We start from the raw sequence: 14,782 nt of genomic DNA on the forward strand, positions 1-14,782 counted from the left end.
TTACAAAAATAACTTTCCAAGTCATTTTTTTCACAAATGTTTTTTGATTCAAATTTTTGCAGATTTTAATATTGTGATATATCGATTAATAAGAATAGAGTGAATGAAGCATTATCTGAAATCTTAGATTACCACCATAATTATGCATGATTTCAGGCTGAAAGCGTTTGCACGAAAGGCAGCACTCAACGAGGAACTTGAGGATTGGACGTTACAACTGATTCCCATCGATGGTTTATTATAAAAGTCAATTTATTTTTCATCATATGATAGATTTTTTTATACAGAAATGTATTAATCAATAACCTACGAGTGTCTGCGAATATTTACAACTCGTGGGAGCAGATCGAGCATTAACCCGAACTCAGATTTCGAAGTATCAGACTTCAATAATTAATACGTACATTTTTAGTCACAAGGATATACCATGCACACTCACATTCAAAACTCACAATTTGTAAAAATATTTCATTAAACTATACTTTCGTACTTCACGTATTCGATAAACTTCTATATATTTTTATTATTGATTTAAATAAAACAAAGTTCATCCACGGAATCCAACGAGTGAATCATTTAGTATCCTTGGCGTAATAGGAAAAAGAATGAACAAGTATTTAGTACTCATACTAATCATCGTGTAATAATTATGCACTGCTACTATTGATAGTAAAACTGCAACATTCGTGAAGTCGCTTAAAAGTAATATTGCTCGATGCTTATGTGAGCCTCGAAGCTTTGTTTTTCGCCAGTGTCATGGACTCATCCATACTTAGCGATTTTAAAGAGTTAAAAATTATTTACAAGTCGAAACTTTCAATACCGATACACAATTGTCATAAATACGTTGGCAACGGAAAACTTTCGTGCCCCGTATAGAAATTCTCTATTCATACATTTACAAGACTACGCAAATCTCACTAATACGGGGGTGGTTGATGCTGATAAGAATGCTGTGGTGGTTGGTTAGAATGTCTTTGGAGATGAGCGACTAATTGCGGCATCGGTTGTTGACCTCCTGTTCCACCCTGTTGCTGTTGCTGAGCTTGTTGAGCTTGCTGTTGCACCTGTTGTTGCTGTTGCATAGCGAGCATTTGTTGTCGCATACGTTGTTGATTGATTGCTTGCTAAAAAGTTTTCAACGATTCGATTCATTTCAAAGCAATTTTGAGTTTGAAAGTTAAAATTTTTTACTTGAAAAAAACCAAGCGACCAGCGGCTGTTATTCGAAAATAGCTCAACGTATTCAATGTGGATTATGATGAATAGCTGCATTATCAAATGAACAAATAATTCAGTTGTTTGAGCAAAGTTTTTAGTAGATGATTCAGTGATTGTTTTCGTTATAACGCTTTTTGGTAAACTCCCAAAAGTGGTTAATGACTTAGATCCAATGTAAAATTTGCAATAAAATAGAAAGAAATTGATAAACGTACTTGTTGAAACTGTTGATTAGGTTGTAATCCAACATTAGCTGCACCAACATTGCCAACGCCAACTGCACCAGGTTTGCCACCAGTTTGTCTATAAGGTGGTGCCGGTTGATTTTGGACGCCTCCACCCATGGGGCCCATGGTGTTCATTGTGACGTTAGGTGCTTGAAGATAAGGAGGTCTCGCAGCTCCCGGTTGCATTCGTTGTTGTTGCATGTACTCCTGTCCTCTCTGAGTGTTCATCATTTGTTGTTGATTTTGGAACATGATGCTCTGTTGTTGAGGAGTCATCATGTTAGCTTGTTGTTGCTGTTGTTGCTGTTGTTGTTGAACGGCTTGCGCCTGTTGCTGTTGTTGTAAAATTTGTTGTTGCTGAGCAGCTTGAACTTGCTGTTGATTCTGTTGTTGCTGTTGCTGGACTTGTTGCTGTTGTTGTTGGACTTGTTGCTGCTGTTGTTGAACTTGTTGTTGAGCAGCCTGTTGTTGCTGCGGTATCATCTGTTGGCCACCGTAACCGGCGTAATTTTGATTCATTCCTTGCTGCATACCCGGGTACATCGTTTGTTGCTGTTGCTGAGGCGGGAACATTCCTTGTGTTGGACTTATACCCGGAGCACCGTGAGCCTGTGATCTCAACTGCTGACGTATGAATTGCCTTTGCATTCCTGGGAAAGCTCCTGGTCCTGCGACTGGTGGAACATTCGGCTGTTGCTGATTTCCGATAAATTGATTCGTCGGCACTCTCATACGCAGCATATTCGACAGAGCTTGCTTCGACTGATTGTTCATGCCAGGACGCTCGTAACGCGGACCACCAACTGGCGTTGGTGGCAATTGCTGACCGTAACCGTACTGCTGGGGCGGAGTGTGTCCCTGCTGATTCGGATACCATTGTTGTTGTGGTTGCGGAGCTTGACCAGGGAATAGTCCAGTCTGCTGAGCAACCTGTGCTTGAGGCTGCTGTTGTTGCGCTTGTTGCTGCGGCGCTTGCTGTTGCATTTGCTGCGGCTGAGGCTGTTGTTGCGGCCCACCATAGGGGAGCTGTTGCATTGGTGCTGGTGCCTGTTGCTGTGGAAAATATATTGCATATATTTTCTACTTGAAATTATGGAGATTTTACAAAAATTAATTTGCAACATCTAATAATGACTAATACTGAGGGAAAAATCTTGACCACTATTCGTAGGGTTGAATTTGAGATAAATGAAAATTTTTGTATTCGCGTACCTGCATTGGTTGTGGAACTGGTATCGCTGGAGTCACAGCGTTTTTATTCTTTCTGTGCCGTCGAGGTTTCATAGCTTTGCCCTTTCCAGTGGTCGTTGTTCCTGTGGTTCCTGTTACACTGCTTCCACTAGCGCTACGACTAGGTGAATCAACGCTCATTGGTGTATCAGCTTTGCCAGGTTCCGATTCCTTCTTGTCAGGCTCGAGATCCTCAGGCGGGAGAGGCGGAGGGTCGAGATAATGATTCGCCGGTCTTATCTGACTGTGAGTATGATAGCGAAGAAGTTTTTGGGCGTTCTGATACGTCAGCGGCTTGCGTTCGATTTTCACTGCTCGGAACCAGGCCCAGGATAGAGGAGCCGGATTTTTATGACCTTCCAGTAATTCCCACGCAGAAACCCTCTGAGAATCGCAAACTTGTAACCCCTAAAACAATTATACTCGATAAAAATGAGTTTTTTTTTGTGGTGTTTAAGACCGAGGCGCACACCAATCGAGTCGCAAATAGTCGAAATTCGAAATTTGCGATAATCTCGCTCGTACTCACCGCGGCTTGACTGACGTGTGCCTTGGCCTTAAACGAATAATCGGACCTCATAATTTCTCACCTGTTTCTTGTCGATGCTGTCGAAACCGGCGATCTTATTGCCCTTCGTGTCTGTCAACGATCCCACCGGTTCGCAAGCGATCACCTCCATCGTAAGTTTCGGCAAAGGCAACAATTGTCTAACGAATTGTATGCTCTGTGAATTCCTATCGCCCAATTCCTTCTTCAATTTCTTCATCAAATTTTGATAGTGCTTTTTATTCTCGTCCTTCTCGGATTGTGAGTCCGATACGAGAGTGGAATGTATGAGGGTGGCGAGCATGTCGATAACCGTGGTGAAGAGTTCGGAATTATTATTGAGATCGATGACACCGTAACTCACAAGTTGCACGAGCAAAATAGCCCAATCAGTTGTGACGGTTGTGTTTCTCTGTATCGTATCGAAAACACCACCCACGAGACTGAAACGCAGCTGCAATGCGTCCTGAACGACTTCTCTGCCTTTGGGATCTTCCGAACCGGCATTCTTTTCCTCTTTGCTGGTAGTGAGAAATTGCGAAAGTTGAGAGTGCAACGACGTCAAGAGACCTTCGCGTTGATCATCCTGACCTTTCAGGCAAGTCAATACCAGCGAGAGAAAAGGCTGATGATTAAATAACGAAGGAGATTTTAATCGCCCCCTCTCGCGCCCAGCCGTTTTCGACCAATTTCCCGATTCGAGAACCTGTCCAGCAACTTTTAACACTCTACCTTGTACGGCCGAGGGTAATTTCGAAACTAACGGCGCCACGAGCCAAATGGAACCCGAGCGTTTGTCAATTTTACCCGAAAGAGTATTCAACTGGAAGACATCGATCGCCGCTTTGGCAACAGTGTCTAGCCACTGGGAAAGATCGTTCGAAGACGGTGGAAATTGTTTGTACATTAATTGGAGATCAAGCCAAGACATGCGAAGGCTCCACTGCTCCAGATTTTCGAGGATGCTCGTTATGTGTGTCCGCTGATCGTGAAAAGCGTCTAAGGATGTTTCCGGGTAACATATCATGTGCAAGAGACGCTGGGCTTGACGAGGCGTTAACATGTTGTCAAGAAGCATATCTGGATGACATAGCTCTTCAGGATTTTGCAAACACCTCTCCAGCACCCATTCTTGACTGCATATCTGCCGTAATACGTGTTGAGCAAAATCCGAAAGTCCTTTGACATTCTCAGTGGCAATACCGGCGCTGCTGCTCGACGAGGACATGGCCAATTCGAGTCCCAAATCATCACCACCTCCGAGAATATCACTCGTGCCAAGAATGTGACTTATCGACAATTCCCCGGGTCCCGAGCCAGAACCACCGACGCTCGCCGGTCCGCTGGCTTGGCCCGAGTGCACCATCGGTACATCCGGCTTCTTTGGTGGCTGCTTACCCGCGGTCGCATCTCCAACTACGAGTATTGCTTTGAGAACCGCGAGAACTGGTCCAACGCGAATATTGTTATGAGCCGCCGCCAGCAAATGACGATCGCAGCTTAGCTTTATGCTGTAACCACGTGGATTTCCACTTGGCAAAGGATGCGGACTGGTACTAACGGAGTACAAAGATGGCTGTGGACATTCGACCGTTTTGAAGAGACGCAGTAACAAATGACATGTCAAACGCCCTCGTGCTTCGGCTTCGGTGTCAGCGTCACCGCGGCCCTCGTTGCAAGCTTTTACAAGGGATGGAAGCGCTATGTGAACGACGAAATCCTCCAAAGAGAAACAGTGTCTTGCTGAAATCAAAATAACGTGCCATTTTTTCTTGAGTTTTAGTTATAGATTCAGAGTTTGTTGGAATATTGATTAAGTGTTAAAAATAAATGTTTCCCGTAAGACAACTCACCAATTAAAATGGAAGTGAATACTGCCAACGAATTGTGAATACTCAAATCTTGAACATCCACTTGATTAAGAACATCGATATAAAATGCCGAACTGTTGGACGAACAGCAAAGTGCCATGAGAACCCCAAGCCATTCGGCACTGAGAGGATTGCAGCAAGCCGTCAATTCGGCACAAGTTATCGCAATATCGTTAAGTTTGTCATTGTCTGTTTCGCTGCATACGGCGACGATGGCGTTGCATACAAAACTGTAACGATTCGCTGGTGTTTCGTTGAGTTGACGTGGCCACTGAGGCTCGATTTTGCCGCCTCGTCTCGGACTGTTGAATACTTCTAGCATAAATTGAGCATTATAAACGTGGTTCGAAGGTGTCGGCTGCAAAGCGCTGTACAGAGCCGTGCGAATCTTCGGATAAGCGTTACTGAACGGCTCCACACCGTGCGGCTTCGTTTTTAACAGTGAACATGACGAATAAAGATCGTAGAGATGAGCGAGAATGCAACGCTCCGCGGAACTGCAATCGCTGGGATTCGAAACGTGTTTCACAACTTTGCAGAGAAGATCGAACACCGCCGTTGTTTGTTCCGGCGATACTGAAATAGACGTCTCAGAATTAAGGACTGCTTTCTTCGAATGTACAGTCGGATAAAAACTGAAGGGTCTGAAAGAACTTTTCAATGCAAGTAAACAAATTTTCTTTTATTGCTGAACAAAAGTAGTACTGCTAGCATTCCCATGACAGGTTTTTTGCTAACGGAACGTATAGAGTTATAAAATCGATTCACCGTCACAATTTTCAAATGAAAAGATACCAAAATACTCACATAAAAGACAGCAATGATATCTCCTGAGAACGCCAACAACGTACAAGCTCAAGCTCGTTGTGTAGCTTCTCACCAATTGGCTGTTGCGCACGCCAAGCTGTGACTCAACCTCAGGCAATTCTTTGAGTATTTGTATGCACACGTCTATCAAGCCGTAAATATTCAAGGCAAGTTCCATGAGATCAAAGAGAAAAGCGACGTGTTCTTGTACCGGAAGATAGGATGATCCAGCGAGAGCAAAAGTATTGAGCATCTCGATAACCTGCGTTGCGCATTGCCACGTGACGACGTGCTGATCGAAGTAACTGAGATTTTGAAATTTCTGGGTTATCGCTTCGAAATTAAACTCGCTTCTCGAGTGTTTCTTCACTTTACCGCCTTCTGCAACGTCTATACTGAATTTTTTTCCGAACAGCTTGCAAATTTCTTTAGTCATTTTTTTCACCACATGACGAGCATCGTCACGGACGCGTCCTACTCCGTAAAGCAGTACGTGACGCTGGTTGCAGTCATGTTGACTACAAGTCTCGTCCTGAAATACAAATGAATGATAGTCATCAAAATACCAGACAATTTAGAAAATGAAATTTCATCGTGTTTTATCGATTGAAGCTTAAAAAATAGTGAAACTTACTTGTGGCAATGGAAAATGCGTCGTGTAGAGTAAATGCCGACTAGGGCTCGAGGGTGTTTTCGAATCGAGTCCCTCGTGAGCTCCATGACCGCCGAGAGCATCATCTTTTGGACTATCGGGCGCATCCATGCTATTCTGTTGGTCTTCTTTGATATGCTGCAAAAGTTTATCTAGATCGTCATCGATTTTACTGTCGTCGTAATCCATCGCTCTACCGTGATCGGGAACTTCCAGTTTGGGAGGCTTGAGGTCTATGCCCGGGAACAAACTGTCCTCGTCGATGGGCTCTCTGTTATTTGGAGTTCCTGGCTTACTCGCTGCAGGGCCTGTCGAAATGGGAAAAAGGCGTAAAAAGTGTTTTTGTCAAGTACTTTAACTAATTGTAAAACGATTCATGTGAAAAAGCAAATATCCATGTTAACCAGAGGGATAAACAGTTATTAATTGGCGAATGGAATTTTATTGATTTTAGAGGATTGCCGAAATTTACCTTGAATAAGATCGCCTCTGGAGATGAGTGTGCACATGTAAGCATCGTGAGAGAAAACATCATGCCTGATAAGTTCAGAAAAAAGATGAACGAGATTTGTGAATTGGGTTTTGCTCTGTGGTGACGAGTTGTCTTGAACAGGTGCATCTACATCAAGAAACTTCATGAGCAACGGCTGAAAAATGGGCAAACCAGGTGGGGTGCCGTTACTACACACGCTGTCTTTGTCATCGGCATCATTGTTTTCACCCGTTGCTTCGCTTTGACGTTTTTCTAACAATTTAGCAACTGCCATAGCTCGATGTTCTCCCCATCGTTCGGCGCTAACCGCCCATTCACACAAAATATCAACGACAGCAGAGTCCTGTTGCGGATTATATTCGGTTTTTGTGTTTTCACGCTCGTTGGGTGTGCTCGTCGTCGAAGTGTTAGTTTCGCGCGGTGACGCTGTAAATATTTTCGAATAGAGAGTATCAAGCGAATTCATCGCGTCCATTCGATCAAAACTGTGACGATCGAGAGCGTCAAGAGCCGCCAATACTTTCGTCGTCGTCATCCCTGCACTACTCTGTTGCCATTTGTCACAAGACCATCTTCCCTCAGCTGCCTGTGATCGTAAACGTATATTTTCTTGTGCACCCTTTAATTGCTTCATCGTTGGATTCGATGCACTTGCTGGTGGACAAGGCAGAGCTGCCGGAGGACACAGCAAATAATCAAGAGGCGAACCATTTAGAAGAGATGGAGCTTTACCCTCGCCTACGCTGTTCCAGACCAGAGCTGTTGGACATTCTAACGTTATTACCTGCAATATATAATAAAAATCCATTAGGCTTCAAATATTTTATTTGTTTTAAGAAAATTTCAAATTTGTACTTTTCCAATCATCTGTAATATCAGCCGCAAGTTGAAAGAAATTTCATTTCATTTTAACAATGCAAACTCGAGGATTCATCAATTGCCCACCTGAATTATCGTCGAAAGAGCATAAATGACGTCTCTGTGATGTGGACAACTCAGATAATCGTTGAAGGCGATAGTAAGTGGATTTGGTTGAACCGGTACAACAGCAGTTTGTTCTTTACCATTGACAGGTTCTGTTTTTATAGGTGTGGAAACAGAAGGACTAGCAGGAGCTACGAGGCTCGGATCCACGTTGCTGCACATGTGGGCAACTTTTCTGCAACATAGGTAAGCCAGTCTTCTTGCCAAGAGCTCCGATTGAACGAATTCCTCGAGATATTGGAGTGCAAGAGGCAACAAGAGTTTGAGAATTCCATCTTCTGATGGTGCTGAGCGCATTTTGTCGAGTAATTCAAGAATCCATTGCAATAGTTCTTGCCGGTCAAGAAGACCTTCTTCAAACATATATTTTGCTAGTTGTATGCAGTAATGCCACTGTTTGAGCGCTTGCTTCAGTGCCAATTTGTTGTCATCATTCCCACTTGCCGGAGTTGAGGAACCTGTCGGGGTTGTTTGTGGGTTTGAATTGGGAGTTAGCGGCTGAACGTTTGCCGTTCCGTTGCTGCTGCTGCTACTGTTGTTGGTGCTGCTGTTTGTCGGTGTTGTGCATGTACCATTACTTGTATTATTTGATGAATTATTATTCGTGTTGCTCGAATGATAGTACTCTTGGATTTTGGATAGCTGATCTTTTAGGAACTTTATAAGAGTGCCTGTCCATTCTGCAAAAAAAACGAATGAATTTACAAGCCATCATAATCAACAGTTCAGAATACATTATTGCTTTGCAACACTCGTAAAAACTCTAATAGCATCATGTTCTTACCTGTGGTAGGATCCGGCAGTTGTCTTTTTTTTATTTTTGCTTCTGAAACGGCGACGGTATAGGCAGAACTTAATTTAATAAACCAAGCAGCTCGGAGCATGGGAACTTGATATTCGCATAACAGCATGAATATTTCTTCTTTTTTATTAAAATTGGGAGCTCTCTTGGCCAGAGTTACAAGAGGTTTGCAGCCAGAAAGATCTTTGAACCATGCTTCAATACCGTTTTTAGTACGGGCTGTTACAGGCCAAAAATTGTCCTTGGGGTTGATCTGTTGTCGTTTTCTGCCTGTGTCAGGCATGGTTGCCAATTCTTCTTTTTTGGCAAGGATAGCATTAAAATAAGCTCCAACTTTGGCAGCAGTAACATTGCAATGTCTAGCAGTACCAAACTCGTCAGAAAGTTGAGGCATCGTTGCAAATCCATGTTTGACATTTATTGATGTGAGTTCATCCTCTTTTTGTTTAGGCTCCTGAGGATAGACATCAGGAGGGCCAATTCTTGGCCTCTTCAGAGGCCTTTTCTCATACAATATGCCCATCATGTTAAAAGTCGAATTGGTTCCTTTAATTTATAAAACGAAAGCCAATTCAACTGTAATCTAATGTGTCAAAATTTATGGTGCGATCTATGAACGATACCGCTTATGAAACGGCCTCGAACAAACTCGCCTATCGAACACAGAGCTTGAGTACCCATAAATACCTATCGACACGAGGGTTAAATTATTGAAATGCACTGTCGTGGTTCGAGAGAAAAATATCACCAATCTCTCGCACTTTTTGAAGAACTTAGATAAATTTACATCAATTTACTTTTGTACGAACGAAAGTTCAAGCGATGCTTGACGTGTATAAACCCCCCCCCTCACAATTTTCCTATCCGTGCATCGCGAATACTGTTATAAAACGTATAATACATTTTTTTTTTTATTTTTCAAAATATATGTGAGAAGCAACCGATTCCTCGTATTCATTTTTGCTTATTTATTATTCCTTTAGAATTCGAAACTAGAATTAGAAACTCGGGAATGAGAACGAGCCGAATTTGTCGTATTTGTCGATGGTGGTTCGCAAGCTGACGGCCATCTTTGTTTTTTAAGGGAACGCCAACATTGCAGATCTCAATAATGGTTCTTCTGTCAAGTCAAATATCCCTAAAGGCAGGGTAGCCGCGGTGGGTGTAGTAACCGCGTGTTGGTATTATAGCCACCATTATGTATCGACATACGGCAAATGTACGAAATTGTAACGTTTTGGGTACATGGTATTTTTACCATACCGGTATACTTGACTATTCGCAGTACGGTACATTTATAGTATATCATTATAATGTAGTCAAATTAGTCGATTTTTTTCAAACAATGAAATATAGAATTCTTTTGAAAACTTAATTCGTTCATTTTTAATGAAAAATAAATCAAATTTTTATCAAGGATGACCAAACGGGGTTACTTACTGTGGTCACGTGGTAGCATATCTTGTACCGATACCGAATCTTGGGTATAGTGGGGGAAATATTTGAGAATGAATTTTTTTTTTTCTATTTTCTAATTGAAAAGAGACAACAAAAGTAACAACAGTAAACATTGATAAAGAAACATCGACGTATCAAACAACATATTATATTGCAAATTTTCAAATAAGTTTAGTTTAAGTGTATTACATATCGTTTCCATATTTACTGGGAAATTAAAACAGCTCTTTCTCGATGCAGTAGAAAAATGGCTGATTTAAACAAAGAGCTAAATGAATATCTCCTCAGCAATAAAAATGACAAACAGTATAAACTGTCGATGCCCACGGTGACAATACCGAAATCGCCGTTGGGAAAATGGTTTGGGAAACGTGAAAATGATGAAACCGGAGAGGCAAGCTGGTATCAAGAAACACGAAAAGAGTGCTGTCCAACACTGGTCAGTGATTAACCTCAAACGTCAAACTGATCTGTCAATCTTCATGGCAACGGAATGCGTACAATAATTATTCATTTTGACAGTGATTTTATCATTGTGTTTAGTCTGCTCTTGAAAATCTGACTGACCTGGAATTTTAGACTATAACTGAAGGTTTCATTCATTTTTTGCTTCAGACGAGGATGCAAAGGTTAACCGCCTTTGCGTTGTGCTGTTTCATGGGAATACTTTGTTTTTGTTTATCCGCCATGTATATACCAGTGTTATTACTAAAAGCGAGAAAATTCGCTTTACTTTATTCCCTTGGGAGTTTATTTTTCCTAATGAGGTACGTATTGAATATCTACAGATAGTCTTACTAAAATTAGTCAGCATTTTTAATTGAAATTCTGACCTAATTTTAGGCTGTCTGATGGGTTTTTGCAAAAGATTGCAACATACTTTTTTACTAACAATCCCAAATATGAACTACTACAGACAAAAAGCCATTGTAAAGAGTTTTTGTTGTAGACTTTGCTCTACCAAATTAATCCAAACCTTTTTTTATTTATCTGCAATAATTTTTACAGTATATGTAAAATGGTGGAATGCAAATTTTTTAATTTCAAGACTTTTTGACTTGGGGTTTGATCTTCAAGTTTAATTTAGAAGAGTTATTATATTCACCCGAATGCCTTGTTTGAATATTGTTTTGCAATCCTGAAAAACCTGCATGTTATATAAAATTGGTTGCATTTTTTGCAGTTTCTGTTTCTTGTGGGGGCCGATGAGCTATTTAAAATCCCTTCTCACAGCAGAAAGAAGGTGTTTCACCTTTTCTTATTTCGCAACTCTCATTGGTACACTTTACTTTGCGCTACATCTCCAGTCAACTCCTCTCACGGTTCTCTGTGCAGTTCTACAATTAATAGCAATGCTGTCATTCATCGTGAGTTCGATTCCTGGCGGCACAACTGGTCTCATGTTCTTTACGCGACTATTCAAGTCTTCCGTCAGCCCAACATTGCCAGTATGATAAGAAATTTTTGAAATGCAGATGAAAGAAACAAGATATCATAATATAACGATAAATCTTTTTGAATTGACATTGAAAAGTTGCTTGTACATTCGAGAGTACATTTTATCAACGTACCAGAGATAAAGAATTGACTTTTGATTAACGGTTATAATTATTATTGATCGCAAGGAAGAACATTTTGAATGATTCGTATTCGTCAAGATATTATCACAGGTACGTTTTTGATAAGTAATTGTACACATCCATTCATACATATATCATATATGTATAAGTTGGAAAACGTTTAAAAATTCAGCGATTTCGACGTTCGTAAGACTGGCTAGATTTTATTCAGTTCCTTAAGAGAGGCGACGAATAACTGATGTACAAAATATTACAATTTACGCATGTACATAATAGTATGAAATGATGACGAATTTACGTACTCACATAATACGCGAGATTAGTTTATGATAAATCGGGTGGAAAAATATATAAGAACTCATGCAAGAGAGAACGTGTTTCTTCATTTCTTACTTTTTATTCAGTGATGATTTTTTCTTTGATTTCGACGATTTTGTGGCTTTGACTCTATTGTTATTGCCTTGTATGCGCTTAACTTTGAGCGGTAAATACGTGCTAGACTTTTTTTTCTTATTTTTATTTTCGACTTTTGTGACATCAATGTCCATGTAACGTTGGTTTTTTCGAAATATCAGAGGTTTCGGAGTACACAGTTCTGTATCGTCTTTTCCTATTGCTATAAAGTCTCCCCAATTTTCTCCATTATCCATTATGTCTTTATTCGCCTTCGGGGGCACGAATATCCTTTCGGTTCGGTTATTTCTGTATTTGTAAACAGTCGTAGATAGAGAAAAACACACGTTCGATACACTTTTTTCCTCTGCAGGAATTTCTACATTTTCAGTGTTTATAGCTGTTGAAGAATCTTCGATCGGTGTTATATTTTCTGGGACTAATATGGGTTCAGTGAATTTGACAATTTCGTGATGAATGTTATTGAATTCAGAAGTCGTGTCCAATATTTCTCGCTTTAAAAAAATTAATAATTACTTTAGTGCCGGATTAACAATGGACAGGAGTTCAAGGAAAGTTCTACTGATATTAAAAATAATTATATACCTTTAGAGCCATTGCAACACTGGCGAATCCCATATTCTCCAAACTCACTTTTTTCAGAAATGGTACCAATAAAATAGGGACATTATTTTTCTGAGCCATGACAACTAAATGTTTAATCAGCAAATTCTCTACAGTAGAATCCAAGAGAATTGAGCATAGTTTGTCTTTCTCCAGATCACGAGTAACAGCATTAACACCGAAAGTTATAAATTTCCTATAAAAAATATGTCATGGCAACGTCAATGATATTTTAGATATTAAGGACTCGAAGAAACTAACCGAGCAACATCATCCGGTTTCACCATATCCACATCTGTGCAAAGTTTGTTTTTTGCGGCTCGTCGCTCATCCTTTCCCAGTTTTCTTAACTGAGACCAAGGAACCGAGCGAACCTCTCGTTTCAATCCTGGCAATAATCTGTGTATTTTTCAAACTGTCAAATTGTGCTGATCATTTGAAGTCGGTAGATTTTTATTTTCACTTACCGACTTAAAAGCTTTTCCAAACAGCATTCCTTCTCATTACTTAAAACAGGCCTGTGAAAAAAATCCAAAATTCAAGTTCTGAATCTTAGTTCTTTTACAGATTTTTCAACCCTTATTTTGAACGGTGAGTATTTTTAAAAATATTCAGTGATTTCCGATATTATTCACGACATCACCTCATTAAAATCTTCATTAATAAATTAGTATGCCCGATTGTTGATAAAGGTAATTAATTACCACTGCGTGTTGTATGGCTGAGCAAGTACATTCCTTAATCCCTTGACAGGTCCTTTTTTAGCTGACAACGATTTTTTCAATTGCTGTTTCTTTTCCTTGGGTGTATTCATGATGGAAATATTGATTGCAAAAGTTCTGCAAACCCTCGGTTATTTTTATTCCAAATGCAATCAGCAAAATGGTTCGGAGTTATTGATAATTGAAAACCACGTGTTCTGTTGAATTCATGAAAGGAAACGTACATAGAAATATTGATTTTATCGGTGTCTCGAAATCTGGAGACGTTGCGTAACACAAGAGTTTTCTGTTTCCGTCCTGATTCACGTCTCTATGAATAATAAGCAGGTTATTGTTGGAAGAGAGGTTAAATAGACGCAACAATGTTTCTGTAGCCCGCTACATTGCTGAATGGGCTCTTAAAAAAAACCTTTATAATCATAAATAAAGATATATACAATGTCCGCAGATTTCGGACAGGTGTCGGCAGGAAAAACTTTAGACAAAACTTTTATTGACCTCATATAATAAATCAAATATTCATAGAGAAATAAAACTCCGATCGAACTCGTGGAAAGACGATTGTTTATTATCGGTAATTTTGAGGTTAATTTGAAAAAATGGTACCCTATTTGTGTCGCCAGTTGTATCCGCTCACGTAGCGAGGATTGAAACTTTCGATTTCCGAGTCATGAATAATAGATGAAATGTCATTGGTTTGAGCCCTGCTTGGTATTATTAATATTTCTATTATCAATGTAAATAAGTAAACATTATCATGCGTTATCACGTTTGACTTGATAAAGAAAACGAATACGTTATGTTGAAAATTACGAATAATGAAATCGGCGCACGCAGCTGCGGAAATGAGATTCGATGATTACGCGCGACAACCTTGCGCTCAATGTACATATTTTTGTGTTTTTTTGTAATACAAAATATATTACGTAGTCCATAAAGTGGAGAATTATAAGCTGCAAGCCACGTGAAAATTCTAATACACTCAAACTGGCATATTTCATCCTTTTATACATACGAGTAAAGGAGTCCTAGAAAATCCATAGTAAAAAAAGATGAAAATTTTCAAAGTCAACAATGCGGGAAACTGTCTCTACTAGCTGTGTCCACATGCTCTGAGGGGTCTAGCGGACCGTGCGTGTGACAGTAACGTTTAACCTCTTTTCATGTCCCT

General features: G+C 40.2%; 3 protein-coding genes across 9 annotated transcripts; 1 reads left to right on the forward strand and 2 right to left on the reverse strand.

Annotated features, from left to right (window-relative positions):
• Positions 1–234: 234 nt before the first annotated feature.
• Positions 235–9,895, reverse strand: kto (kohtalo). Of its 2 annotated transcripts, none has more exons than XM_043420041.1 (10): positions 8,817–9,895; positions 7,994–8,712; positions 7,028–7,832; positions 6,538–6,863; positions 5,904–6,435; positions 5,079–5,672; positions 3,269–4,968; positions 2,661–3,062; positions 1,437–2,501; positions 235–1,127 (listed from the first exon to the last, which is right to left on the reverse strand). In XM_043420041.1, exons 1-10 carry the CDS (start codon positions 9,358–9,360, stop codon positions 921–923), a joined length of 6,894 nt encoding a protein of 2,297 aa, XP_043275976.1. In that variant the 5' UTR covers positions 9,361–9,895; the 3' UTR covers positions 235–920. The 2 variants fall into 2 exon arrangements, with proteins under 2 accessions (XP_043275976.1, XP_043275975.1); XM_043420040.1 differs by having other exon boundaries at positions 2,661–3,086.
• A 403-nt stretch (positions 9,896–10,298) lies between these two features.
• LOC122411529 (protein transport protein SFT2) lies at positions 10,299–12,242 on the forward strand. Its single transcript, XM_043420405.1, has 3 exons — positions 10,299–10,731; positions 10,908–11,059; positions 11,476–12,242. Exons 1-3 carry the CDS (start codon positions 10,540–10,542, stop codon positions 11,744–11,746), a joined length of 615 nt encoding a protein of 204 aa, XP_043276340.1. The 5' UTR covers positions 10,299–10,539; the 3' UTR covers positions 11,747–12,242.
• Positions 12,056–14,749, reverse strand: LOC122411523 (uncharacterized). 6 transcript variants are annotated; one of them, XM_043420394.1, is made up of 7 exons: positions 14,627–14,749; positions 14,218–14,315; positions 13,594–13,808; positions 13,357–13,407; positions 13,151–13,288; positions 12,872–13,085; positions 12,056–12,780 (listed from the first exon to the last, which is right to left on the reverse strand). In XM_043420394.1, the coding sequence occupies exons 3-7, from the start codon at positions 13,701–13,703 to the stop codon at positions 12,262–12,264; spliced, it is 1,032 nt and encodes a 343-aa protein (XP_043276329.1). In that variant the 5' UTR covers positions 13,704–13,808; positions 14,218–14,315; positions 14,627–14,749; the 3' UTR covers positions 12,056–12,261. The 6 variants fall into 6 exon arrangements, with proteins under 6 accessions (XP_043276329.1, XP_043276330.1, XP_043276326.1 ...); XM_043420395.1 differs by lacking the exon at positions 14,627–14,749 and adding an exon at positions 13,836–13,921 and having other exon boundaries at positions 13,594–13,728; positions 14,218–14,510; XM_043420391.1 differs by lacking the exons at positions 14,218–14,315; positions 14,627–14,749 and adding exons at positions 13,836–13,921; positions 14,049–14,152 and having other exon boundaries at positions 13,594–13,728.
• Positions 14,750–14,782: the final 33 nt, after the last annotated feature.

Source organism: Venturia canescens, chromosome 5 (genome assembly GCF_019457755.1).
Source record: "Venturia canescens isolate UGA chromosome 5, ASM1945775v1, whole genome shotgun sequence".
In the NCBI taxonomy this organism is placed as follows: Eukaryota; Metazoa; Arthropoda; class Insecta; order Hymenoptera; family Ichneumonidae; genus Venturia; species Venturia canescens.

Excerpts from the sequence above, each read along its gene's own strand:
- LOC122411529 (XM_043420405.1), top strand. The coding sequence starts at position 10,540 with ATGGCTGATTTAAACAAAGAGCTAAATGAATATCTCCTCAGCAATAAA. Across the intron at positions 10,732-10,907 it reads AAGAGTGCTGTCCAACACTG|ACGAGGATGCAAAGGTTAAC; the intron begins GTCAGTGATTAA and ends TTTTTGCTTCAG. Across the intron at positions 11,060-11,475 it reads AGTTTATTTTTCCTAATGAG|TTTCTGTTTCTTGTGGGGGC; the intron begins GTACGTATTGAA and ends CATTTTTTGCAG.
- kto (XM_043420040.1), bottom strand. The coding sequence starts at position 9,360 with ATGATGGGCATATTGTATGAGAAAAGGCCTCTGAAGAGGCCAAGAATT. Across the intron at positions 6,436-6,537 it reads CGCATTTTCCATTGCCACAA|GACGAGACTTGTAGTCAACA; the intron begins GTAAGTTTCACT and ends TTTGTATTTCAG. Across the intron at positions 4,969-5,078 it reads ATTCACTTCCATTTTAATTG|CAAGACACTGTTTCTCTTTG; the intron begins GTGAGTTGTCTT and ends TTTTGATTTCAG.
- LOC122411523 (XM_043420391.1), bottom strand. The coding sequence starts at position 14,114 with ATGAGGTCAATAAAAGTTTTGTCTAAAGTTTTTCCTGCCGACACCTGT. Across the intron at positions 13,922-14,048 it reads GTCCGAAATCTGCGGACATT|AGACGTGAATCAGGACGGAA; the intron begins GTATATATCTTT and ends TATTATTCATAG. Across the intron at positions 13,729-13,835 it reads GATAAAATCAATATTTCTAT|AACTTTTGCAATCAATATTT; the intron begins GTACGTTTCCTT and ends GAGGGTTTGCAG.